We start from the raw sequence: 26,168 nt of genomic DNA on the forward strand, positions 1-26,168 counted from the left end.
CTGTGCCCTGTCTTCCCCTCCCTGCACAGCGCCTGGGAGCAGGGTACACAATGCACTCCAGCCCACCTACAATACCCCAGGCCCTTGTTTCAGCACTGGGTTTGAGTGAGGTCGAGGGATTCTAGGTACCACCCTCCTCACTTGGAGCGGGGCCCAGGGACTGTGGGGCACGATTAGAAGGCTGGGTGCTCCCCCCCCCCCACCGTGGTGGCCCCTCAGACTGGGGAGCAGCTCAGGTGTGTCCCCCATCCTCACTGCAGGCCCCCGAGCTGCTGGAGCAGCAGAAGTACACGGTGACGGTGGACTACTGGAGCTTCGGCACCTTGGCCTTCGAGTGCATCACAGGCTTCCGGCCCTTCCTGCCCAACTGGCAGCCCGTGCAGTGGTGAGTGAGGGCCCAGGGCAGGCTGGCCACCCGAGGGAGGAGTGTCCCCCTGTCTTTGTCAGATGTCACCTCGCCTGTCCCATCTCACTGGGTGCCCCAGGCAGGGCCTGACACACCTGTGATCGGTCACCCAGCGGAAGTCCCGTGAGGACCCGGCGTGTGGGCACTCTGAGCTCCAAAAGCCTAGAGAGACGGAGTGTCGTTAAGTGTCAGCCTGGATTCTGGCCCTTCACAGCTTTGAATCCAGTACCGTGTAAGCGACAGCTCTGTGCAGGGCAGGAGGTCCGTGTGTTTACAGAGCGTGTGTGTAGTGAACGCTTACACCGAACACGCTGTGCAAACAAAGGACATGTTCACATGACACACTATGAGATGTGTTTAACCTGAAAATTTATTGTTGAGAATTTTTACTGTGCCTCAGTACAAATTTTTGTTTTAAAAGCATCAGAAAGTGGCTTAAAATGTGAACCGAATCCATTTCCAAAAAGAGATTGTCTAATAAAAAAGTCGAAGGATTTTACTCTGTATTTTTAAACCTTTTTTCTGATTATAATACTAACGTGTGGTTCATTATATACGTAAAAGTTCATTATTACTGAAATGCATCATTTAAACATTAACATTCCTCTAAATCAGTTAGGATTCTTTCAGAATGATTCCTCCAGGGGCCACACGCTAATGGAAATGGTGCTGCTGGTGTCCGACATGATTTTTTTTATTAATTAATTAATTAATCAATTAATTATTTTATTGCCTGTGTTGAGTCTTGTTTGCTGTGCGCGGGCTTGCTTTAGTTGAGGTGAGCGGGGGCTACTCTTTGTTGTGGTGCGCGGGCTCCTCATTGCCGTGGCTTCTCTTATTGCAGAGCACAGGCTCTAGGCGCGTGGGCTTCAGTAGTTGCAGCACATGGGCTCAATAGTTGTGACTCACGGGCTCTAAAGCACAGGCTCAGTGGTTGTGGCGCACGGGCTTAGTTGCTCCACGGCACGTGGGATCCTCCCAGACCAGGGATCGAACCCATGTCCCCTGCATTGGCAGGCAGATTCTTAACCACTGCGCCACCAGGGAAGCCCCGACGTTATTTTTTTATCTCCAGTTTTTATTGTTTGGAGCAGTGATAAGTTCACGTGGTTCAAACTTAAGAAAGTATAAAAGTGAACAGTCATCCCACACCACCTGCCTGGTTCCTCCACACAGGCACCCGGTCCCGTTGGTTTTGGGTCCGCCTCCCAGGATGTTTTATATATATGTACAAGCAAATGGGCGTGTTTCTGTTTGTTAGTTCATTTATGTATTTCACCTCATTTTACCTCCATGATAGCATAACAGGCACACCACCCTGTATATGCTCTTCCAGGATTTTTACACTGAGAATGTCCTCCAACCACCATGAACGTTTCTCTGTGTCTCCAGACTCTTCTGTGTGCCAGTGTTTGTTTAAAAAACAAAGTCAGTTACCACACCTACTCTGGTAGAATCTGCCTTTCAAACTTGCTACTGAAAATGCTTTGTGTTTTTCCATGTTCTTTGTCACGTCTGTTTGCTATTCCACTGTAGTTGGTTTAACTTACTCCCCATTACTGGAAGCATCAGTGGTTTATAATTCTTACTTCTTAAAATAACACCAAGAATAACATTGTTGTAGGGAAATCCTTGTATGTCCGCAGTTATTTCCCTGGGATGAGTTCCTAGAAATGGGATCAACAGATCAAAGGTTGTGCGCATTTTAAAGGTTTTTGATGTTTGTATAAGTAACATTTCCAGCAGGAACGTACAAAGCTGCCCCTTTGTGGGGCAGCACTGGCTGTTGTCACGTTTCTCTGTATCTTTCTGGAAGTAGTAAAAACATTGACTTTTTCAAAAGGACAGGTAGTTACGTCATGAGAATGTTTGTTTACAAGACTAAGATGCAGCCTTTGAAATCAATTCCAGAAGAGTGGTTTTCTGTGACACGGTCTGGTTCAGTCACCATTTACACACCAGACACTGGGAAAGGTGAACCAGGCTCGTCCCAGCTCCCGGGGAGGCTGGTGATGTGGCAGAGAGCACCCTCCGGTGGAGACTGACTTCAGAACAGGCCGCGCCCCCGAGCTGGGTTCTGGGGTGCCGTATTAGCTCATCACGCTGTAGTCTCACCCTGTCCTGTAGCCATCATGACAGTGACTTTAAATGTCTGTACATCTGCAGTATTTTTAACTAACCAAGGAAGAGTTCTTCAGTTCAGATGTTGAGCGTTTCCATTATTTATGACAAGATGAGTTAAACTCCATTAGAACTAGAAGAAGAAATACTGTTTGAAACTATCCCTAATGGCCCGGCATCTTCATAGTAAGTTTGTTTTCTGCAGAACCAGCCTCCCTTGTGGAGCCGGGAGGCCGGGTGACCACTTTCAAGCGGACGTCTCTGAAACCCAATAGTTCGTGAGCTGTGCGTGTCTCGTCTGCCTTGTAATGCCTCAGGCAGCTTTAACAATTTCACTGTCATCTCAGATGGCAGGCAGATGGTCATTTCAGGACAAATGCAATTTGAGCTTTATTATTCCCCTCATAGAGCTACTTTGAAGTACCTTTTAGGACCAGCCTAAGCGGTAAGCCTTTCACTTACTGTGTCCTTTTATTTATCCACGTAGTTTCCCGTTGACAGACTGAGTTTCTATCAGAAGACTGTCCCATTGTGTGTAATGACAGCCTGACTTAAAGCAGGCACGTTCCAGCCGGACCCCAGCTCTTCCAGGCCCTGTGTGCTCCACGTGGTCCAGTTCACCCGCTGCCAGTGAGGCTTCAGGACTAAAGCATTTTTCATTTGAATTTCATACGTGTTTTTGGAAAGGAAGGATGTGGACATTTAGATAGGGTAGAAAGAGCACCAGACTTCGGATCTGAGTCCCCACTTCTGCTTTCTCTAGTTGTGTGACCTTGGGCTGGTCACCCAATCTTCATTTCCTTACCGTGGAGTGGGGGACTGAAAACTGCCTACCCCGTGGGGTCATGGTGCAGAGAAAGGCGCGTTCACTGTCAGCGCTTGGTTATCGAGGAAGCATTGTTCAGACTTACATCATCACCCTTGTCACAGAGAAGATTTGAAACCGGTTTAACATTTTTTTTTCCTTCAAATACTATTTCAGATACATCAAAAGGGTCTGTAAGTTGGGGAATTGTAACCGTTCATTCCGCATCAGAAGTAACACTCAGCAGATTTCATGTGAACGTGACCATGTGCATTAACCTTGGTGTGAGTGTCCTAATTTCATCCGCTATCAAAACGTGAGAGTTTTGTGTTAGATGGAGAGGAGAGGTATGGTAGGGATGAGCCGGGTGAGGTCAGGCGTCTGCAGTGCGAGCCCGGATGTTCGTGACACTCGCCGGGCAGTACTGACCGCCTTAGACTCCCAGAGGAGTGTCCTCGCAGGACGCAGACGCACTGGCCAGCATCCCAGGCAGTGAACTCGCGGCCCGGGGGTGTCCCGTCTGGCTGCCAAGCGGAAGGTTACCAGTGCAGAGCGGCTGTTGGCCGCTGAGTGACGTAGGGTCGTTACGGGCGACGTGATGGACCTGGCCCTGCGTCCGCAGGCACTCCAAAGTCCGGCAGAAGAGTGAGACGGACATCGTGGTGAGTGAGGACCTGAACGGGGCCGTGAAGTTCTCCAGCTCGTTACCCCACCCCAACAACCTCAACAGGTATGGCCCCCTGGCGTCTCCTTTGTGTTGTGTCCTTCCTTTTTAGAACTGGATGTCGGGGCTGACCTCCTGGGTAGCTCTGACAGCAGGACATCCTGCTGTGGCCTGCACCTGGCATAGTCCATTTCAGTCTTAAACTTACAAGCACCACCCCCGCCCCTGACTAGAAGTCATCTCCTTCCTAAATTCACATAACAATCTGTCTGTACCTCTCATCACTCTTAGAGGCTTTTGCGTAGCATGACATTGGGTTTTGCAGAGGGTTTATTTCCTGGTCAGCTGGACGCCTTTGAAGGGGAGGGGATTATGCTTTATGTCTCTGTGCGCCCCTCCTGCAGCCTAATAGTGTGTTATTGTCAACAAACAAACCTTTGCACTTTGCACATCGTTGCCATCTGGTCTGAGAGCCAGAATACGTGCAGTCCGGTAATCATATCAGAATCGGGTGATGGGACAGAGGAAAGCTGCCAGGGGCACGGGGCACAGTGACCATGAGTGTTTGGAGGGTGGGAAGAGAGGTACCCAGTGGACGAGCTGTGTGGCATGATTGGACGGGCTGGAACGTTCTGGAAGGATCTGGAAAGATGCACACGATAGGGATGGCTGAAGAGGAAGGATGTTCAAGGGGGGAGGATGGGGGTGAGGGGGGCAGCCAAGGAGAGGCCGTGTGTAGCCGTGTCGGCCTCTGGAGGGCTTTCCGGGGCGGGGTGGGGCGAGGGCTGCCGGGGTGCGGGTGGGGGCCTGCAGTGCCGGGAAGGAGGGAGACCTTCGTTGTGTCGGCCCCCCTCCCCGCTGGACACTCTCCAGGGGGCGACTGCCACAGCTAATCGGCAGCGAGGGGTCCAGGTTGTGTGGGGCTGCTCCTGCAGTGGGCGGGCCTGGAAAGCACGCAGAAAGCTTCCCCGAGCTTCTTGCTCAGCCGTCTGCCTGGATGCCCTTGCCGGGAGGGTGTTGGCGCAGATCTGGGTGGGGAGCACCTGAGTGAGTGCTTTAGTAGGAAAGGCTCACCTTACCTCAGGTTAGTTCACCCTCGGGGATCGCTCTGGCCCCATCTGTGCGGTGCTCGCGCGCGCGTGAGGTGTGAGTGCTACACACACACACATGCATACACACACGCCCGCACGGCCCCCTCTTCCCAGCGTCCTGGCGCAGAGGCTGGAGAAGTGGCTGCAGCTGATGCTGACGTGGCAGCCCCGACAGAGGGGCACCGACCCCGCCTACGGGCCCAACGGCTGCTTCAAGGCCCTGGACGACATCTTAAACTTGAAGGTGAGCCTGCGCCGGGTGGGCCGCGGGCCACCTGACCGGTGGGCGCACGTAGGCTCCCGTGAGGGTGTCTCCACGTGAGAGGGTGACACCCTTGCTGACCAACGTGGGTCATGAGGTCAGAGCTGCGGACAGATGGGAGTGTGAAGACTCCTGCGGGTGGACCTGGCGCTGGACTCCCTCCCCAGGCTGGGCCTCCGGGAGGCCGGGAAGGGCGGGGAGTAGCAGAGGAGCGGGGCCAGCAGGCGGGCGTCTCTGTGCGTGGCTTTTCCAGTAACACCTAGGTTGTGTTGCAGCTGGTTCATATCTTGAACATGGTCACAGGCACCATTCACACCTACCCCGTGACAGAGGACGAGAGCCTGCAGAGCTTGAAGGCCCGGATCCGGCAGGACACAGGCATCCCCGAGGAGGACCAGGAGCTGCTGCAGGAGGCGGGTCTGGCCTTGATCCCTGACAAGCCCGCAGCTCAGTGCATCTCGGACGGCAAGGTGAGCCCGGCCTCCTGCAGGCGCATCCTCCCCCCACCCCCCCACCCCCCAACCTGGGGAAGCTGATCGTGTGTCTCATTCCACTCCTCTGGGCCAGGCCGTCTCTTATCACACAGGGCAGGCGCCTGCCCGTTTTGAGGTTGGAGTGTGAGATCCCGTTGGCCTAATAGGAGACACGAATTGCTCCACACTTCCCCTCTTCCTTCCAGACTGCTGGGAGTGCCTTGCTTTGGCCTTTGCTGCCAAAGCAATGCCTCCTTCTGAGTCAGCCAGAACTGTTTTGACACACCTCTTTTGTGCAGAACCCTTCTGACAACTGCACAAAAAGAGCTGGAAAGTTAACCTAGAAGAGAGAGTCATTGGATAGTAAAGGAAGTTGTGAATATCTAACTTGCATAGTAAAGACAATCAGAGAATAAAACGGAGTGTAGTGTGTTGTAAATAAGCTGTACATTCGGGGAATAAGTGTAAAAGGAAGGGCCAAGGGAAGTAGAGGCCAGAGTCACTAGGAAAGGCTTGGTGGGCGCCTGGTACCTGCTGGCTGAGGATGGTTCTGTTCGGACGCTCTGAAGTCTCTCCCTTGTTGCTTGGGAAAAGGAGGGTTGGGTCCACGAAAACTTGTTCTGCTCTTGTCCCTCTGCAGCTGAATGAGGGCCGCACCCTGGACATGGATCTCGTTTTCCTCTTTGACAACAGCAGGGTTGCCTACGAGACGCAGATCTCCCCACGGCCCCAGCCCGAAAGCGTCAGCTGTATCCGTAAGAACAACGTGATCTTTTAAAAGATAATCACTTACAGTGCTTGGGACGAGGCTGGAGGGAGAGCCCTGGACCGAGGGCGGGGTCCACCCTGAGAAGATCGGTCCACCCGGGCAGCCTTCCTCACTTGCACATGCAAGGAGTAGCCCGGCCAAAGAGAGGAAAGGACATCTATCTTCGGTTACTTTGAGCCTCACTTAAACAGAGGACAGAGGATACTGCCCACGGGCCACTTAACCTGAATCACATGGCCATGTTATTGATTTTTGAAGTTGTCTTTATATTTTAATAATATGTGCACATGATACCAGAAAATCAAAAGGCACAAAAGAATAGACAGTGAACAGTAAGTGCCTGCAGCTTCCCGGGTCCGCAGGGAAACCACCGCTGTCTGGTTCCTGGGTCTGTCTTCTGGGGTGTTCTCTGCATCTGTAAATTTTGACGTGCTGGTGCTACGATAGGGCACAAAAATGTGTGCAACGGTGACCAGGCCCAGCACCCGATGCGGTCGTGTCACAGCCGAGCAGTTACATAACTGAGCATCATGGACGTGCCTGCGGGCTCCGCAGGTGGTATGCGGTCCACCGCCGGCACTGCTCCCTGATGGCCTTGTGTGTCTCTGTCCAGTGCAAGAGCCCAAGAGGAACCTCCCGTTCTTCCAGCTGAGGAAGGTGTGGGGCCAGGTGTGGCACAGCATCCAGGCGCTGAAGGAGGACTGCAGCCGCCTGCAGCAGGGCCAGCGTGCGGCCATGTACGTGCCCAGCGGTTCTGCTTCGCTTGTTCAGTTGCCTGGTGGCCTGGCCGCAGGGCGGTGGCAGAGGCGGGGGCCCAGGAGCTGCGTCGGGAGGGCCCGCAGGGAGACGCTGGTCTGGAAGGGTGGGGAGCAGTTGGCCGGTGGGATAGAGGGAGGATGGAGGGAGGCCCCGTTAGACCCGACCAGGCGCGTGTGGTCAGCCCGGGGAGCAGGGGTGTAGACGGGGCGGGGCTGCCAGACGGGTTGGGGGCGTCGTGCTGGGACCTCGGAAGAGCTCGCTGCAGGGGAGTCAGCCCTGCTCCCCGACTGTCCTGCGGGGCCGGGCTCACTCTTTCCCCAGGTTGCGGCTGGTTTACGTTACCTTGTGTGGTTCTTTGCCTAATTCCGGTCTTGGAGCAGAACCTCACGTGTGGCTGAGGGCCAGGAAGGCATCGTGATGGTTATAAGCGGCTGCTCTTGTTTTGATGATGCTGTGACGGCAGGGGCCTGCCGCAGTGTGTGAGCTGGTTTTGTTGTTGTCCGGGAAACGGTATGTGGATGCCGAAGACACCCCATGGTTCTGTGTCTCGGGGCCCTTGCAGGATGAATCTGCTCCGGAACAACAGCTGCCTGTCCAAGATGAAGAACTCCATGGCCTCCATGTCTCAGCAGCTCAAGGCCAAGCTGGACTTCTTTAAAACCAGCATCCAGATTGACCTGGAGAAGTACAGGGAGCAGAAGGAGTTTGGAATCAGTGAGTGTCCTTTTTTTTTTCTTTTTTTTTAAATTATTTATTTATTTTTTATTTACTGGCTGTGTTAGGTCTTCTTTGCTGCGCGAGGCCTTTCTGTAGTTGTGGCGAGCAGGGGCTACTCTTCATTGCAGTGCGCGGGCTTCTCATTGCGGTGGCTTCTCTTGTTGTGGAGCGCAGTCTCTAAGCGCTCGGGCTTCAGTCGTTGCAGCGCATGCGCTCGGTAGTCGTGGCTCATGGGCTCTAGAGCACAGACTCAGTAGTTGTGGCATGTGGGATCTTCCAGGACCAGGGATCCAACCCATGTGCCCTGCATTGGCAGGTGGATTCTAAACCACTGCGCCACCAGGGAAGCCCAAGTGAGTGTCCTCTTTGCGATAAGTTCTGTTCTTTTCCTCTTCTTTCAGGGGTGTCTTTTGTCCTCTAATAATTGCATTGCTTGTTTCTGTTTTGGTTTGGGATGTTTTCGTTCTGTTTTTAATTTTTTTTCCCGTCCATTTTTTTCCAGCATCAGACAAGCTGCTGCTGGCCTGGAAGGAGATGGAGCAGGTCGTGGAGCTCTGCGGGCGGGTGAGAGGCTCCGGGGGTCCCCACCTGGCCAGGGCGCGAGGCTCTTCCCTGCTGTCGTCCCCTTTCTCACTGAGTGCTAGGTCGAGCTTGTATGTGGAGAATTAAATTTTCCTCTCCCAGCTCTGCCCTCAGCTAGGTCTGGCTGGAAAGAGGTGGCGGGTGGGGGGGTGGGATGAGGACAGGCAGTGCAGGGGGCTTGCTGCAGCAGGTCTGGCAGCTGCACGGCTTTGAGTCAGGATTACGACGTGAACTGGACACGTGACGTGTCCTCTTCCCATGAGAAGGGGCCTTGGATAAAGGAGCAACACCCCCTCTTGTTAGAGGTTGTCCTTGGGACCCGAAATCCACAGGAGCTCTAAGGGGAACAGGTCTAAGGGGAAAGTCGTAGGACAGTGTCAGTCAGATGCACGGAAAAGTGTTGACCGTGAGGCCGGGGAGGGACCTGTGACCCAGCGGGCCTCACGCAAATGGAGGACTGTGGGCTCCGAGGCGTCTTCCTAGACTTCTTCACCATTTGCCCTGTGAACTTGGGCAGGGAGTTTCACCTCTGTGAATTAACGTCTGTTTCTGTAAATCAGTACCGACGCACCCCCGTGAAGGTGGGTGTCCATCAGAAGTACTTTGTTCCGCCACAGGGACACGAGGGCCCCCCCCCCCCCCATCTTAGCTCTCCGGGACCTAATCCCTGAGATAACGCACAGATTAGGAGAAGAGACGGCGCCCCGGCCACTTCTCTACCAGGACCGGGCCCCGTCCCCCGTCCGCTCTGTCTCATCTCAGCCTAGCACACCCTGAGAGCCTAGTTTACATGGAGGGACCTGCAGCTCAGGACCGGGTGACCTGCCCGAGGGCCACACAGCGGGCCAGTGGCCGTCCCCAGATCCAGCCCCAGGCCTCCAAGTCCGTGTCCCTTCTGGCCGGTCAGCCGAGGGCTCCCTGAGAGCCGCGTGTCTCGGGAGTCTCTCACCGCGCCCGCTGGCCTCAGCACCGCTCTGCCTTCAGGAGAACGAGGTGAAGCACCTGGTGGAGAGGATGATGGCGCTGCAGACCGACATCGTGGACCTGCAGCGCAGCCCCATGGGCCGGAAGCAGGGCGGGACGCTGGACGACCTGTGAGTGCGTGCGTGAGAGTGTGCGTGTGCGTGTGTGTCTGTGTGTGAGTCTGTGTAAGTGTGAGTCTGTGTGAGTGTGTGAGTCTGTGTGAGTGTGTGAGTCTGTGAGTCTGTGTGTGTGTGTGAGTCTGTGTGAGTGTGTGAGTCTGAGTGTGTGAGTCTGTGTGAGTCTGTGTGTGTGTGAGTCTGTGTGAGTATGTGAGTCTGTGTGTGTGTGTGAGTCTGTAAGTGTGAGTCTGTGTAAGTGTGAGTCTGTGTGTGTGAGTGTGAGTCTGTGTGAGAGTCTGTGTGAGTGTGAGTCTGTGTGAGTGTGAGTCTATGTGTGTGTGTGAGAGTCTGTGTGAGAGAGTGTGAGTCTGTGTGTGTGAGTGTGTGTGTGTGTCTGTGTGTGTGTGAGTCTGTGTGAGTGTGTGAGTCTGAGTGTGTGAGTGTGAGTCTGTGTGTGAGTGTGAGTCTGTGTGTGAGTCTGTGTGAGTGTGAGTCTGAGTGAGTGTGTGTGTGAGTGTCAGTCTGTGTGTGTGAGAGTGAGTCTTTGTGTGTGTGTGTGTGAGAGAGAGTGTGAGTCTGTGTGAGTGTGAGTCTGTGTGTGTGTGAGTGTGAGTCTGTGTGAGTCTGTGTGTGTGAGTGTGTGTGTGTGTCTGTGTGGGTGTGTGTGAGAGGGTGTGAGTCTGTGTGAGAGAGTGTGAGTCTGTGTGAGTGTGAGTCTGTGTGTGTGTGAGTGTGAGTCTGTGTGAGTCTGTGTGTGTGAGTGTGTGTGTGTGTCTGTGTGGGTGTGTGTGAGAGAGTGTGAGTCTGTGTGAGTGTGAGTCTGTGTGAGTGTGAGTCTGTGTGTGTGAGTGTGTGTGTGTGTCTGTGTGTGTGTGTGTGTGTGTGAGTGTGAGTCTGTGTGTGTGTGTGAGTGTGTGTGTGTGTGTCTGCGTGGGTGTGTGTGAGAGAGTGTGAGTCTGTGTGGGTGTGCCTGTGTGTCGGGATCGTTCAAGCGTGGTCCCGATGGAGCCCCGTGGGCCCTTCTCGGGTGGAGCTCAGCCCCTGGGGAGTCACCTCGGTGCGTCCAGAGATGCACGGGGCAGACCTCCATCACCCTGAGCCTCGAGGCGGGAGGAGAGCTGTCTGCCCTCGCAGTTGTGGGGACCCGTTAAGATAACATCCCAGGCAGTGGTTTGTGAAAGCAAAGTATCAGATCAGACGCCACGGCCGCCCAGCCCACCCTCACCCAGGTGGCCGACGCGCAGAAAGTAGAACAGGGGAGACGCCGGGCACGTCTCAGAAGGTGGGATCTGGAATCGTCCTTTGAGTCTTGGTCAGGGACGTGGCCGGGCTCCAGGGGGCCCTGCCTGGTCCGAGCAGCCCCACCCGCAGCCCCGGGAGCGGATGGGAGGGGCCGGCGAGCCGTGGGACCCCTCAGGAGCCGCCTCCTTGGGGCTCAGCCGTGTCCGCTGATGCTTCTGCTAGGATTCTTAGGACCAGAAGCCGACCATCAGAAATTTAGTTATTTGTCGTCTATACTTTCTCAAGTTATTTAACCCTTTATTCTCCTCTGGTTTTCAAACAAAAGTCACCCCTGAAAATGTCAGCCTGTCTCACTGTGTTGGGGCGGGGGGACGTCTGTGTCTATTCCTGGGCCTGAGTTTTCGGGGGCCACATTCTCTGGGCTCAGGTCCGGCGACAGACGGCACCCAGAGTCCCACCTGCAGGAGCCAGGCGGGTGGGCGGGGAATTCTGAGGGACGGAGGGGACTCCTGTCCTGGAGGTTCTCGGTGGACCTGGGCGGTGTTTGGGTTTTGATGATGAGGGGAGCCTTCCCTTGTGGATTTCACCTGTAACATCACCAGGAATGGGCGTTTCCTCCGCTCGGGCCGTGTGCCCGTCTGGCGTTTAGAAACCAGTAATCCCGCTGGCGGGAGTTGCCTCCGGCACGTCAGGTGAGCCCCGTGCTGATGGAGCTGCTGCCTTGTGTGTTTCAGAGAAGAGCAGGCGCGGGAGCTTTACCGGAGGCTGAGGGAGAAGCCCCGAGGTGAGTGGGCCGCCGCCCGGGTCCCTCGCTCCCCGGGCACCAGGCCGGCCCCCTGCGGACCATGCGACTCCGTCCCTCTTTGCAGACCAGCGGACCGATGGTGACAGCCAGGAGATGGTTCGGCTGCTCCTGCAGGCCATCCAAGGCTTTGAGAAGAAAGTGCGAGTCATCTATACGCAGCTCAGGTAGCAGGCCCCCTCCCCCCGGGGCTGGAGTGAGGAGGGGCGCTGGGCTGTGCGCTCACCTGACCGCTGGAGGGACTCCACCCACAGCGGCCAAGGCTGCGTCCTGCTTCCTCCCACCAGAAGCCGCTGGAGCGTCTCGTGTTTGTTCTTCACAGTAAGACAGTGGTCTGCAAGCAGAAGGCTCTGGAGCTGCTGCCCAAGGTGGAGGAGGTGGTGAGCTTGATGAGCGAGGATGAGAAGACGGTGGTTCGGCTGCAGGAGAAGCGGCAGAAGGAGCTCTGGAACCTTCTGAAGATCGCTTGTGTGAGTGACCCTCGGCCGGGCCCCGTGCTGCCGTCTCACCCCACACGCCCCGCGGGGACCTCGGGGCCCCCACCGGCGCTCAGCCTCTGCCGCTCAGTCTTCGCGTCTCTGCTCCTTGACTTGGCGTGAGCGGGGAGGGGCGGGGGGGGGCCTGTGCCCGTGTCTTATCTGTGCGTGTGGCTGCTGTGATAAATCGTCACAGTTATCCTCACCGTCCTGGAGGCCAGAAGACCGACATGAAGTGTCACGTCGGGGCTCCCACCGGAGGCTCGAGGGGAGACGCCTTCCCGCCTCTTCTTAGATTCCAGTGGCTCCCAGCACTCCTTGGCTGGTGGCCGCATCCCTCCAGTCTCTGCCTCTGTCTCCACGTGGCTCTCTTCTCTGTGTCTCTTTTCTCAGTGTCTCTTGTAAAAGCACTTGTCTCTGGATTTAGGTCCCACCCGGACAGTCCAGGGTGATCTCATCACAGGATCCTTAGATACAGCTGCAAAGACTCTTTTCCCAAATGAGGTCGCGTGCCAGGTTCCTGGAGATGTGCGTGCAGCCCCCCCACCCCCACCCCCCCCGCCGCGCGTGCCAGGGGGGCCCGGCCGGGCACTCAGCCCACACTTTCTGCGTCCACCGTCTCCACACAGCTGTGACCCCATTGAGTGTTGCTCAGAGAGAAACTGCAGCACAAAAGAGAGAGCCCAGGACAGAGAAGGGAGAAGAGCCAGGGAAATGCCATGTCCTGGACGCGAGCTGGCGGGACAGACCCCGCCGTGCGTGCTGCAGGGAGGTTGAGGAGGTTGACGGCAGAGCGACTTGGTCACAGATCTGGGAAGCACAGCCGCTTAAGGTGGAGCGGTGGCTGTCGCAGCCCGAGGGTCAGAGCACCTTGGTCTCCTGTCCCACAGGTGGTGCTAGTCACAGAAAGTCACGTAGGACCTTTGTGTGTCTGTCTTCTACTTGGAAAGAATAAACACACCCTCCTCCTGATGTCCTTGGGAGAGTTTGTTAAGCGATCCGACTAATGAAATAGAGCCCTCAAATCTCTGTGTTTAGGACCTTTTATCAAAAAGTACACCTACAGATCCAGACCGTCTCAGAACTGAAATGTAAACCATCAGATGGCGGTGTTGATTGATTTCTCCAGGAAGAGCATGTGTCTCGTGGCCAGTTGTCTCAGGGGAAAGTACCCTGGCGTGAATGCAACACTTGAATCACCCCTTTGCTCCAAAACTGCTACCTCTCTTCCTGGTTTTGTCCTGCAGAGCAAGGTCCGCGGCCCCGTCAGCGGAAGCCCGGACAGCGTGAACACGTCCCGCCTGAGTCACCCAGGCCAGCTGATCTCGCAGCCTTGCCCGGCCCCCGACAGCTTACCCGAGGCCGCCAAGAAGAGGTACGACCCGTTTGCGGTGCCAAGTGCAGAGTCAAGGGCGCGTCGGGAGGTCGTGGGAACGGAGGCGCATCTGTCACGGACAGGCCATGTCCCCCGTCAGTGGTTCTGTGCGTGTTCCTTGGTGTTTGTTCCCTTTGCCGGGCACCGTGGGTGTTTTGCTCGCAGAGCCCTTCTTGACTTGCCAGCTAAGGTTTTCTTGTCTCAGGTCAGGTTGCTTGTTGCTGGATGGGAGCCTTGGAAGTGATAGCCAGTCCCCTTCTGTCCCCCCGTCCACCCATCGCGGTCTGCTTGTAGAACCAGGTCCCCAAGGGCGTGCCCAGGCCACCACGCCTGTGTCCCGCATCACCGGTCCCTCCCCTGGCCTCTCCCTGCCCCACCTGTCGTTGCCACACCCCTGCCACAGAGCTGGGAGCAGAGCCCCAGAGCCCTTCCGGCGAGCTTTTCCCCCTGCTTCCTGCCTGCTGCTGTCTGCAGGCCCCTCCGGTCACATCAGTCTAAACAGGAGGCCATTTTGATCGAGTTGTTCCTTGAGGTATTCAGGGACCAGCCGTGGCTTCCTGCTGCCTCGGAGTCCAAGCCACAGCCTGCTCAGGCCTTCAGGCCACCCCTCCAGGCTGACCCACTGCTCCCGGGCAGACTTCTGGCTCTGGCGCAGGGGGTGGTCTTCAAGTCTGGTCCAGACCAGCAGCAGCAGCGGGTTCTGAGTACCAGCTGGAAAGCAGATGGAGGATCAGGAGCTCAGGGTTGGGGGGAGCAGTCCTGTTTAGCCAGCCCTGGCTGCCTCTCCTGCACCCTGAAGTCCCAGAACCCCGGCTCCACTGACACCCTTCCCCAGAGCTGTCCTCCCTCTACAGGGGTCCCTCTGCCGCCCTCTGCTCCCACCTCCTCACGGCCCTCACACACACACACACACACACACACCGCTCTCCTCTGGACCACCTGTGGGGTTTTTGTTTCTGGTTCAGTCTCACACCCATTTGTTCAGCACCTTCCCTGTGCCGGGCTCCAGGCACTGGAGATGGTTAACATCAGTTCCTGGGGGCAGATCTATAGAATAGAAAATAGGTGAAGGCGGAGGGCAGGTGGGAGTGCAGATGTGGGTATGGGGAATGGGGAGTGACTGATGACAGGTCAGGTGTCTTTTTGGGTGATGAAAATCTTCTAAAACTAGATTACTGCGCTGGTTGCACGACGCTGTAAACGTGTTAGAACTCTGGTGTTGTGCACCTTAAATGGGTGAAGTTTACGGTTTGTAAATTTATCTCAGTAAAGCTGTTTTCAAAAATCCTGTTCCTGCACTTGAGGAGTTTGTAGCCTGTACTGTTTTAGATTCTTAGTTCTTCCCTAACCTCCTGTGAACTCCTCGAGGATGGTAACCAGGTCCTGTGCCTCTTGCAGGGCCACTGGGGCGGGCGTGGCGCCTGGAGCCTGGCTAGTGGCCCATGGATGGGGCTGGGCAGCGCCGCGCGCTGTTCCTTCCATCCGTGCCCCCTCGCAGTGAGGCGGGGAGCTCCCGGGCCCGCCCTCCACCAGATCCTCAGAGCTCTAGAAGCATCGTCCTGGGGGCACAGGCCGCCATCTGTCTTTCCCTCCATGTCCTGCAGCCAAGGTTAGAACAGGACAGATGGCTTTCTCACCACGGCCCCATTCTCGGTGGGACGCGCGCATTTCTCATTGTAGAAAAGGAGAGAGTGCAGCAAACAACTCGCTCCTTGCAGATCTCAAGGAGCTGGGGACACCTGGGGAAGTTGCATGGTCTGTATATTTTTGTCCATTTCAAAAATTGGAAAACAGGTGATTTGGGAGAGATCTTCAGACGGTAGAAGTTTGGGGAGAATCTAGTTAAGTGGGAAAAAGCTCTTTGGCGTCTAACTTTTTTATTGAGCCGGCATCTCTGCTTTTTCATGTTGTGATGCTTGTGGCTGGATTTGGGCTTCTGTACAGTGCTTAACTGGACAGATGAAATCACTTAGGAAATGGCATGGTGTTTTAAGACGTTCAACATCAGAGTAATTGTTCTTTAATTTAAAAATCTTTCCAGGAGCTCTTTAGCGTATGTGTAAACAGTAGTATTACTTTTGAGAAATTAACACTGACCACGTTCTAATAATCAGATCATTTTCTTTAGTGAAGACCTCGTGGCTGAAGCACACACGCTATGCACCCAGCTGGAAAACGCCCTGCAGGACACCATGAAGGAGCAGGACCAGAGCTTAAGGGTAATGGCCCGTGGGAACCCCCGCTGCTCCACGTCCTTTCTTTCCACAGCAAATGAGAAAAAGCAGGGTGAAAGGCGATGCGGTGCTTTCTCCGTCTCAGCACAGACTTAGGATTTCCTAGCACGTGTGCCTTACTCGCCATGGTAATAGCACTGACGAGCCCGTGCAGGTACTTCGTGTGCGTTTTCTCGCGTCAGCCTCACCGCTGTTGAGAAAGTCCAGCATCACTGTGAGAAGGCCTCTCTCACACCGCACCTTCTGCGCAATTGCTGGACGTCTGTGTGTGGGCTGCAGAGCTGGGCTCCGAGGACAGAGCAGGAGCCCACCACCACCCCCCCTGTCAGGGACTCAGAGCTTAGCAGTCGGCAGCCCTCGTTATAGGGAAGCTGGCCTAAAGAAAAACGAGCCCAGGTGCAGGTACGTTAAGACAAAGCCGAAATTGCTGAGAGGATGCTGAGTCATTCACTCGGATCTTTAAATGGCCTCTTCCTGCTGGTATAGTCACGTGCTAGCATCTCCGGAACTTCTCAGTTTGGGAAAGAATCACCTCTTATTTATTCAAATGTCCTTCTCCAGTTTAGGGCTTTCTGTGTCTCTCCTTGCTGCTCCTCCTCCTCCGGGCCCTGTAGACTTTGATCTTTTCACTACCTGTTTGCACTTCTGCCAGAGGAAAGGAAAGTCTGACCAGCCCATTTCACCTGGTGAGGTTGGAGGTGGAGAGCTGAGAATAGCCCTGGGTACCAGCTGCCCACACGAGTGTGAGTCAGTGCTGTGAGCTGTGGTAATGAAACTTAAATCGCCTTGCCGGAATCTCAGGGGCTCCAGGCCCATCCGAAGAAAAGCTCCTGCACAGTTTTGAAGACATAGCTCTAGCTCAAGGGTACCCTGCAAAAACAAGACTGTCTTTTTTTTTTTTTTAATAAATTTATTTATTTTTATTTTTATTTATTGGCTGTATTGGGTCTTTGTTGCTGTGCGCATGGGCTTTCTGTAGTTGTGGAGAGCAGGGGCTACTCTTCCTTGTGGTGTGTGGGCTTCTCATTGTGGTGGCTTCTCTTGTTGCGGAGCTCAGGCTCTAGGTGCATGGGCTTCACTCATTGTGGCACATGGGCTCAGTAGTTGTGGCTCGAGGGCTCCAGAGCGCAGGCTCAGTAGTTGTGGCGCATGGGCTTCGTTGCTCCACAGCATGTGGGATCTTCCCGGACCGGGGCTCGAGCCCGTGTCCCCTGCGTTGGCAGGCAGATTCTTAACCGCTGCACCACGAGGGAAGCCCACAAGACGGTCTTAATGAGAGGATCTTAATTTCCGTCTAAATTGTGCTTGTTGCCTCCCAAAGAAGAAAACCAGGTGTATGGGTGCCTGCGGTGCTTTAACGTGCCCGTTGACTTTCAGTCTCTAGACTGGAGCTGGTTGCAGTCGGAGGAGGAGGAGCAGCACAGCCTGGAGCCGGCCTCGTGACAGCGGGCGGCCCCAACCCTGCTGGGCTGCCTGGCCCAGGGCCCCCGGGGCCCCGCCATCATCACATCCGGCATCCTCGGCTCCCAGACGGAGATCTCGCTTCCTCCACCGTCGTGACCGTCACCGTGGACCGAGGGTGTGGCCCTCCGTGGGCACTGCCAGCAGCTTGTTTGCACAAGGGACATCCTCCTCCGCCGAGGCCTGACAGATGTGGGTGCCGCGCCCGGCGTTAGGGGGACAGAGCCACGGCGGCCGCCGCCTCCACACGGGGAGAAGTGCTCCACGTGCCGGGGGCCCACAGACCACTGGACGCACGTCTAACTGACTTTCAGGACAAAGTATGAGCAGCACTTGGTACCTGACCCCCCGCCCCCGATCTCCAGAGCCCTCACCTACCTGTCTTCACAAGCTCGGGTTTCACCTGGACCCAGTTTCTCTTAAGCAAAGTTTGAAACCATGGGTTTGGCCCGGCCTGGTCCTCTCTCCTCTTCTGATGTCACTGCTGCTAACATTTTCCTTCCACCTGCGAGCTCGCGCCAGGCTGCGAGTGAGTGGTGCTTTTCCCCGTCCAGAGTCCTTCCAGCCAGAGTGACTCGCTGGCAGCGGGAGGAACAAGCATCTCCCTTCCCGTGGGTCCCAAAGAGTCCTCGGGGGCGAGTGGCCATGCAGAAGAAGGAAAGAAGAGACGGTGTCTGTCGACCACCAGCCTGCACCCGTCCCTGGGTGTGGCAGGGGTGGGCAGGGGGGTTGCTGCCCTCGTGTCACCTAGCGGTATCGTGGAATGGATTTATATTTTAAAAAATAGAGTCTCTATTTTGTAACATGACTCCAATCCCACAGTCTATTTTTATAATACCTCTGGTTAGGACTGAACGAATTCAAAATCCAACTCTAATGGAAAGTTTTATGAAATTGAACGGTGCCTGATCAAACAGTACCAGGGCACCAGCACTGCCTCTCTGACGTTTCACAAAACCTCTCCTTCACGTAACGGCAGGAAAGCAACGTGAGTTCAGATGATAACAAACAGGCAGGCTTGGTTGGAGAAGAAAGTTGGCCCAGAAGAGCTTTACAGAGTGTCTTCCATAGAGGCAGTACCATGGGTTCTGCGTCAAGGAAGTTTGGGAAGCGCTTCATGCTTTAACTGCCTCTTGGAGATTCACATTATACACTGATTTATTAAAGAATCTGAAAGTCCGATAATAATAAACTGGCTTAAATATGCCTAAATCCACTGTTTACCCAACTCATTTGACCACAGAGCCTTTTTTTCCTCCCGTGCGTGTGTAGCATTGATTAATGTCCCAAAGAACTGGAGTTTGGTAAAGCGTGATTTTGGAAACACCGGTGAGGAACACAGTGGGAAATTTGGCCTGAAAGGTAGGCTGGGATGGGTTCAAATTCGGGAGGGATCACCAAAGCTAATGCTTAAAAAGAGTAGTATAACTGGAATATGCTAATTGGTTGAAAAATTGAAAATTCTGGAGGTAGGACTTCCGCTTCCAAAAGGTGGAGCAGATGTACTTTTTCCTATTCCTCCTGCTAGTACAGCTGAGATCCTTGGATGGTATTTAGAAGCAAAGATAAGAGGACTCTGAAAGGTACTGGGAAGGAGGCCAACCAGCTAGGGACCTTGGCCCTGAGCGGCGACGTGGTGGTGAGTTCCCTGGGTGTTCCTCTTGCCTCCCGTGTCCCTGACGGAGGCTGGAGATGCCAACCGGTGGCGCGAACGAAGAAGCTGCTCTCCAGCTCAGTTAGGTTCCTAGGTTTGCTGCAGCAAAGCACCACAAACTTCATGGCTTAAAACACATTTATCCTGACAGGTCTGAAGGCCAGGAGTCTAACATCAGGTTCTCCAGTGTCTCAGGGAGATTCTGTTCCTTGCTTCTTCCAGCTTCTGGTGGGTCCAGGAGGTCCTTGACTTGTGGCTGCCTCTCTGCTTCTGTGGTCATATCACCACCTCTTTTTCTATCTGTCCCATCTCCCTGGTATGCCTTTTATAAAAAGCCCTTGTGATTGAATTTAGGGCTGTTATGGATAATTCAGGATAAGTGCCTAGGAGGCTCTTAATTTGATCAAGACCCTTAATTTGATCACATGTTTTTCAATATAAGGCAATATTTATAGATTCTGGGGATTAGGATGTGGACATTTCTTCCTGGGGGGCCACCAATGAACCCATTACAGTCCACAATCTAGCCCCCCCAAATTCATGTTCACTCCATGTGCAGAATACATTCATCCCGAAAAGTCTCGATGCACCACAGAATCAGCAGTAAGACCAAAATCTAAATATCATAAGTTCAGAAGCCTTGAATCGCATCCTCTCCATGAGGTTGGCAGAGACTCTGGGCATGATGCATCCTGGGACACAATTCCTCCATCTGTGAAACTAGAAAACAACTTTATCGGCTTCCGAAATACAGCGGTGAGATAGGCATGTGACAGACAGTCCCATTCCAAAGGGGAGAAATCGGAAGGAGTACAGGAGTCACTAGCCCAAAGCAAGTTTGAAATCTACCACAGTAAATTCCACTAGGTTTCAAGTCCTGAGAATAATTTTGTGTCACTTGAGGCTCTGTCCACTGAACCCACAGCAGCTTCTTAGGCCTCTGCCTCTACACCCACTACCTCTGTAGCTGCTCTACCAGTCTCTTCCTTTGCACCCGTGGCTCTGCCCTCAGAATCATTCCTCATTTGTCTTGACAGCTAGCACACGTTCACGACGAAGTCACTCTGTCAACCATGTCCTGGCTGTCACGTTTTAGAAGTCCAACAGACGTACTCCATCCTCTCTCTCTCTTTTTCAGACCAAGCTTGTTTCTGCTGATATAACATTCTTAATAATCTTGTGGGTCTCCTGTGTATGTCTTGGAATTGCACACCGTTAGCAAAAGATCCACAGGTCATTCTTGGATAACCCCACTTCTTTTCCTGGCTTCTGCTGAGATGAGTGAGAGGGTCTATGAGTCCCACACGTAATCTTCAGCCAAAGGTTGTCCAACTGCACTCTTGGATTTCTCCGCAACAGTGTATTTCTTAATTTTAACATCCTTTGCAGTATGGATAGATGGAGAATCTGTTAAATCATCAAATGCTGCTGCTTTTCTCCTTAACAGTTCTTTCTTCAGTTTCTTTCTTTTCTTTTGCATTTTACTGTAAGCAGCGAGGAGAAATCAGGCTGCACCTTCAACACTTTGCTTGGAAACCTCTGCGGCAAAATACCCAGGTTCATCGCTTACAAGTTCTGCTGTCCACATAATGGTAGGATACAGTTCAGCCAAGCAACATTCACATCCACCAGCATTCTGTTCATGACAATGTATGTATTCTCTGAGACACTAAAAACTTTTTCTACCATGCTTCTCACTTTCTGAGCCCTCATCAATGTCTTTAACACATATTTATACCAATAATCTGTTTAAGGCAACCTAGGCATTTTCTATCATCTCAGAACTCTTCCAACATCTAGCCATTATAAAAGCCATTTCCACATTTTTAGAGGTTTTTTTTTTACAGTAGCACCCACTTTCCAGTACCAAACTGTAACAAATTGCCACAGACTGGGCAGCTTAAGACAATAGATTTGTATTCCTTCACAGTTCTGGAGGCCAGAACTCTGAAATCCAGATGCTGGCAGGACTGTGCTCCCTCCAGAAGTTGTAGGGAAGATATGTTCCTTTCCTTTTCCAGCTTCCGGTGGCTCCAGGTGGTCCTTGGCTTGTGGCTACATCTATTCAGTTTCTGCCCATGTGGTCATACTGCCTCATCTTCTGTCCATCAGATCTCCCCTGCATATCTCTTATAAGGACACCTGTCATTGGATTAAGGACCAGTCCAGATAACTTAGGATAAGCTCCCCCTCTCAAAATCCTTAACTTAATCACATATTTTGCCTTATAAGGTAATATTCACAGGTTCTGAGAACTGGGACATGGGCATACCTTTGGGGGGCGGGGTGTGCATTCAACGCATTACATTAGCTAAAGGTTCAGAACAGCGGCAGCCTAGCAAAACAGGAAAAATTAAACAATAGCCGCTCTATTGCAGCCAAACATCACAGAAAACACGGGCCCCACCCCTGCCTGCAAAGACCAAGGGGGACGCTTAAACTTCCACACACGTTGGGCTGTCGTTAAGTATTCCACTGGAGGGATGGGGTGAGGAACTGGGAATTTCATTGATGCTGGATGGTAACAAGGCCTCCCCCACCGGTGTCGGTGGAGAGCATCCCACAATGCCCTGCAGGAACAAGGTGCTCCTGCCCCCAGGTGACAACAGAGACCTACTGGGGACCCTGGACTCCCGTCACCACCCAACAGTGAGGAAGAGCCCTTCCCACTCAGGAAGCCTGGGCTTCCACTCCCACTTGGTGGTGATGAGACAGCCCCCTGCTTCCCCTGCTGGATAGGTCAGAGGAGGCCTGCTGATAAAATCCAGAGGCTCATCACCAGAGACTCAGATGTCCAGGTCTCCTTCCAAAATCACTTACCACATCAAGAGTTAGGAAACCTCAGCTGAGAAAAGATAACTCAACAGACACAGATGCCCAAGTGGCAGAGATTTAGAATTATCTGAAAAGGATTATCAAAGCAGCCATCATTAAAAAATGCTTCAAACAATAATGATGAACTTGCTTGAAATGAACAAAGTCTCAGAAAAGGAACAGAAGATGTAAAGAAGAACCAAGTGGAAATTTTAGAACTGAAAAATACAGTAACTGAAGTAAAAATGTCAATGGATAGACTCAACAGTAGAATGGAGAGAAATCAGTGAACTTGAAAATACTGGTAGCACTTGAAAATATTTCTCTCAGTACAGCAGAGAGAAAACATAGGGGAAAAAAAACAGCAACAGAGCCTCAAAGGCCTGCAGAACTATACCAAGAGTTGATATTTATGTCATCTAAGTCCCAAAAAGGAGAGAAGAAAAGAGGTGTAGCTGAAAAGTATTCAAAGAACGAATAGCTATAAATCCTTCAAATTTGGCCAAAAATATAAACCTGTATATTCAAGAAGCTGAGCAAACCCCAAACAGGATAAATCCTCACAAAGAAGGAAATCCGTATGAAGACACATATAGTCAAACCTCTAAAAGCTAAAGACAAAGGAAAAAATACGTAAAGCTGCTAGAGGATGCACCTTAGTTTTGGGGGGAAAGCTATTTTAATGAGAGCAGATTTCTCATCAGAAACTGTGGAGCTCAGAAGAAATGGCACATTTTTCGAGTTCTGATAGAAAAGAACTGTTAGCCTGAAATCCTGTGTCCAGCTAAAATATACTAGAGGCATATTCAGGAACGCCTTCCAGATGAAGGGGGGTTATCACGATGTTCTCAAACCAGAGAAAATGAAGAGAATTTGTAGTCAGTAGACACACCCTGAAAGGATGGCCAAAGGAAGCTCTCTAAAACAGAGAAAATGATAAAAGAAGGGTTCTTGGAAGGTCAGGAAGGAAAGAAGAATAGGAGAAAGACTAAAAATATTGATAAATATAATAGACTTTCCTTCCTTTCTGGAGCTTTCTAAATCATGTTGGTGGTTGAAGCAAAAGTTATATCATGGTTTGATATGGTCCTCAATGTATGTAGAGGGAGTATTTAAGACAATTTTGTTATAAATGGGATAGAATCAATGGTTATAAAGAGAGGCAAGGTTTCTATACTTCACTTGAACTCAGAGTGAATTCATAAAGTGACACTTTGGACTCAAGTATCAAACTGTGATAAGATATGCATATGTAATACAATACCTAGAGCAAGCTGGGAAAGATATACAAAGAGGTACCCTGAAAAACCCTATAAATAAATTGAAATGGAATTCTAAAGAATGTTCAAGTAACTTATAGAAAAGGAGGGAAAAGGAAAAGAAACTAAAAGCACAGAGAAAAGGCAGAAAACAACAAAAACTAAAATGGCAGACTTAAGCCTTAACACATCAATAATTATTTTAAATGTAAATAGACTGAAATGCAGCAATTAAAAGACAGATTTTGGCAGAGTGAGTTTTAAAAAGACAAATATATGCTGTCTACAAGAATCTCATTTCAAATATAATGATCAAAACAGGTTGAAAGTAAAAGGAAGGAAGATTAATGCAAACGTTAATCAAAAGAATGCAGGAGTGACTATATTAATATCAGATAAATTATACTTCAGAGCTGAGGAAATTACCAGTGACGGGGAAGAACTTCAGAATAATAAGTTGCAGCAGTCCATGAAAAGACATAGTAACCCTAAGTCTATACGCACCAAACAACAGAGATGCAAAGTATATGAAAATGGTAGAGCTGCAAGGTGGGAACGACAAGTCCACAAGCACAGCCGGGGATTTCAGCAGTTCATAGAACAGCTGTGTAAAACCAGCAGTATGTAAAGGAGATAGAAGAACTCAACCCCACCATCAACCAGCAGGACCTCATCAGTACTCATAGAGCATTCCCCCAACAACAACAGAGTACATCTTCCTCTCAAGGACCCGTGGAGCATATCCCAAGATAGACCAAATCCTAGATCATAAGACAAACCTCAACAAATTTATAAAAACTGATATATAGAGTGTGTTCTCTGACCACGATGGAATCACACTAGGAATTAGTAACAGAAATATAACAGGAAAACCCCAAACGTACGCAAACTAAAAATACACGCTTCTAAATAGGCCCTGAACCAAAGAGGAAGTCTCACAGGAAATTTTTAAGAATACATTGAACTGAATGAAAATGAAAATACAACATACAAAAATTTGTAGGATACAGCTATACCAATTGAAAGGGAAATTTATAACACCAGATGACCTCAAGGGCTTAGAAGAAAGAAAAGCAAAATAATCAAAAGCAAGCAGAAGGAACAAAGCAATAGAGATAAGAGAAGAAATCAAAGGCACTGACAAAAAGGAAAACAATAAAATCAATACAACAATGAGCTGGTTCTTTGATAAGATCAGAGAGAAGACACAAATTATCAATATCAGGAATGAAACGATATTGTCAATGTTGCAGAGATCAAAAGAATAGTAAAGGAAAACTGTGAACAACTCTATGCATATAAATATGATAGATTAAATGAGCCAGTTCCTTGAAAAGCACAAGCTACCACAACTCATCAAATATGAAATAATTTGAATAGCCCTATAGCTATGAAGGAAATTGGATCTGTAATTTTAAAACCCCTGAAAAAGAGACCTCCAGGCCCAGATGGTTACATCGGAAAGTTCTACGAGATGTTGAAAGAATTAACACATTTTACACTATCTCTTTCAGAAAACAGAACAGGAGGAAATACTTAACAATTCATTTTATGAGGGCACTATTAATATGGTATGAAACTAGACAAAAACAGTACAGAAAATGAAAATTAACCCAGAAACAGCCTCATGAATATAGATGCAAAAATCCTTAACAGAACATTAATGAAAAATCTGCAAGTGTGGGTTTTTTTTCCCCATGGATTCAAAGCTGGTTCAATATTTGGAAATCCATCAGTGTAATCACATATTAAGAGGCTGAAGGAGAAAAATCACAATCATATTAATTGATGCAAAAAACCTCTAGACAGTATTCAACACCCATTCAAGAGGAAAGTCTCAGAAAAACAGAAATAGAAACTTCCTCAAATGAATAAATAGCATCTACTTATAAAAGAGAAGAGTGAACAGGAAGTAATGACTCTACCCACTTTCAAAACATAGTCGACGGTGTGATGTTAGAAAAATAGACACATAGATCAGTTGAACAGAATAGAGGACCCAGAAGTAGCCCCACACAAGTACAACCAAGTGATTTTTGACAAAGGTGCAAAAGTAATTCAGTAGAGGAAGGATAGTCTTTTCAGCAAATGGTTGGATAGCCATTAGGAAAAAAACATTGACCTGTCTCACACCTTATGTAAAAGTTATCTCAAAATGGATCATAGATTTAACTGTAAAATATAAAACTACAAAACATTTAGGAAGAATACAGAAAACTTTCAGGGTGTAGAGCTTGGTGAGGTTTTCAGACATTATATCAAAACCATGGCCCATAGGTATGTCTCGCCGTCTGAGATGGCCCACATTCTGCCTGTGGAGTGTGTTTCCCTCTAAATAAATGCACTTCTTACCTATCACTTTGTCTCTCACTGAATTCTTTCTGCGATGAGACATCAAGAACCTGAGCCTCAGGAAGCCCAGACACCAGTTCCTGGAATCATTGGGAGAGGATTTCCCCCAGCAAGGAGGCAAGTCCCCAACATCAAAAGGGAGAAGTGACCAGCATGTCATCCAAGAAGGCACAGCCCAGCCTGACGCTGTCTGAGCCCCAGGGAGAGGACTCTAAATGAAACAGGAAGACCATTCCCACAAAGACTCTGGTCCCTCCAATCAAGTGCAGCCCTAAGGGGAGACGTGTCCAACCTCACAGTCCAGAGCCGCTGACACCCAGCTCCATGCGGTTGGCAGCTGTGGCTGGTGACCCCCAGTGGGGCATCCAGAAACCCTGGTGGAGGCATCTGGAGTGGGGGCAGGGGGTGGGGGGTTTCGAGAGTTGGCAGGGGTTTTCGGCCTCGTGAAACGGGATGCAACAAAAACACGTCAGTGACATTTTATGTGGTTCGTCTGCACCCGTAGCATGGAGAGGACTGGGGGAAATTCGGGAACATAAAGTAGGAACAATCAAAAACTATCCATCGGATTTCCTAGGTGGCGCAGTGGTCAAGAATCCACCTGCCAATGCAGGGGACACCGGTTCGATTCCCTGCTCCAGGAAGATTCCACATGCTGTGGAGCCACTAAGCCCTCGCGCCACAACTATTGAGCCCACGCTTTAGAGCCTGTGAGCCACAACTACTGAGCCCGTGTGCTGCAACTACTGAAGCCCACGCTCCTAGAGC

At 51.4% G+C, this 26,168-nt stretch overlaps 1 protein-coding gene across 2 annotated transcripts in view; it reads left to right on the plus strand.

The window, feature by feature from the left end:
• IKBKB (inhibitor of nuclear factor kappa B kinase subunit beta) overlaps nucleotides 1–18,543 on the plus strand; it is a 49,907-nt gene extending 31,364 nt beyond the window's left edge. The window contains exons 8-22 of one of the 2 annotated variants that reach the window (XM_057696551.1): nucleotides 261–385; nucleotides 3,955–4,062; nucleotides 5,202–5,331; nucleotides 5,625–5,819; nucleotides 6,463–6,577; nucleotides 7,205–7,328; nucleotides 7,913–8,064; nucleotides 8,570–8,631; nucleotides 9,634–9,743; nucleotides 11,708–11,757; nucleotides 11,843–11,942; nucleotides 12,098–12,245; nucleotides 13,499–13,626; nucleotides 15,755–15,845; nucleotides 17,238–18,543. In XM_057696551.1, coding sequence (XP_057552534.1) covers nucleotides 261–385; nucleotides 3,955–4,062; nucleotides 5,202–5,331; nucleotides 5,625–5,819; nucleotides 6,463–6,577; nucleotides 7,205–7,328; nucleotides 7,913–8,064; nucleotides 8,570–8,631; nucleotides 9,634–9,743; nucleotides 11,708–11,757; nucleotides 11,843–11,942; nucleotides 12,098–12,245; nucleotides 13,499–13,626; nucleotides 15,755–15,845; nucleotides 17,238–17,303 — 1,704 coding nt within the window. In that variant the 3' untranslated portion in view covers nucleotides 17,304–18,543. Of the gene's footprint in view, nucleotides 1–260; nucleotides 386–3,954; nucleotides 4,063–5,201; nucleotides 5,332–5,624; nucleotides 5,820–6,462; nucleotides 6,578–7,204; nucleotides 7,329–7,912; nucleotides 8,065–8,569; nucleotides 8,632–9,633; nucleotides 9,744–11,707; nucleotides 11,758–11,842; nucleotides 11,943–12,097; nucleotides 12,246–13,498; nucleotides 13,627–15,754; nucleotides 17,202–17,237 lie in introns of those variants that run through there. The other variant, XM_057696550.1, reaches the window with a different exon arrangement.
• Nucleotides 18,544–26,168: the final 7,625 nt, after the last annotated feature.

Source organism: Hippopotamus amphibius, chromosome 10 (genome assembly GCF_030028045.1).
Source record: "Hippopotamus amphibius kiboko isolate mHipAmp2 chromosome 10, mHipAmp2.hap2, whole genome shotgun sequence".
NCBI lineage: Eukaryota > Metazoa > Chordata > Mammalia > Artiodactyla > Hippopotamidae > Hippopotamus > Hippopotamus amphibius.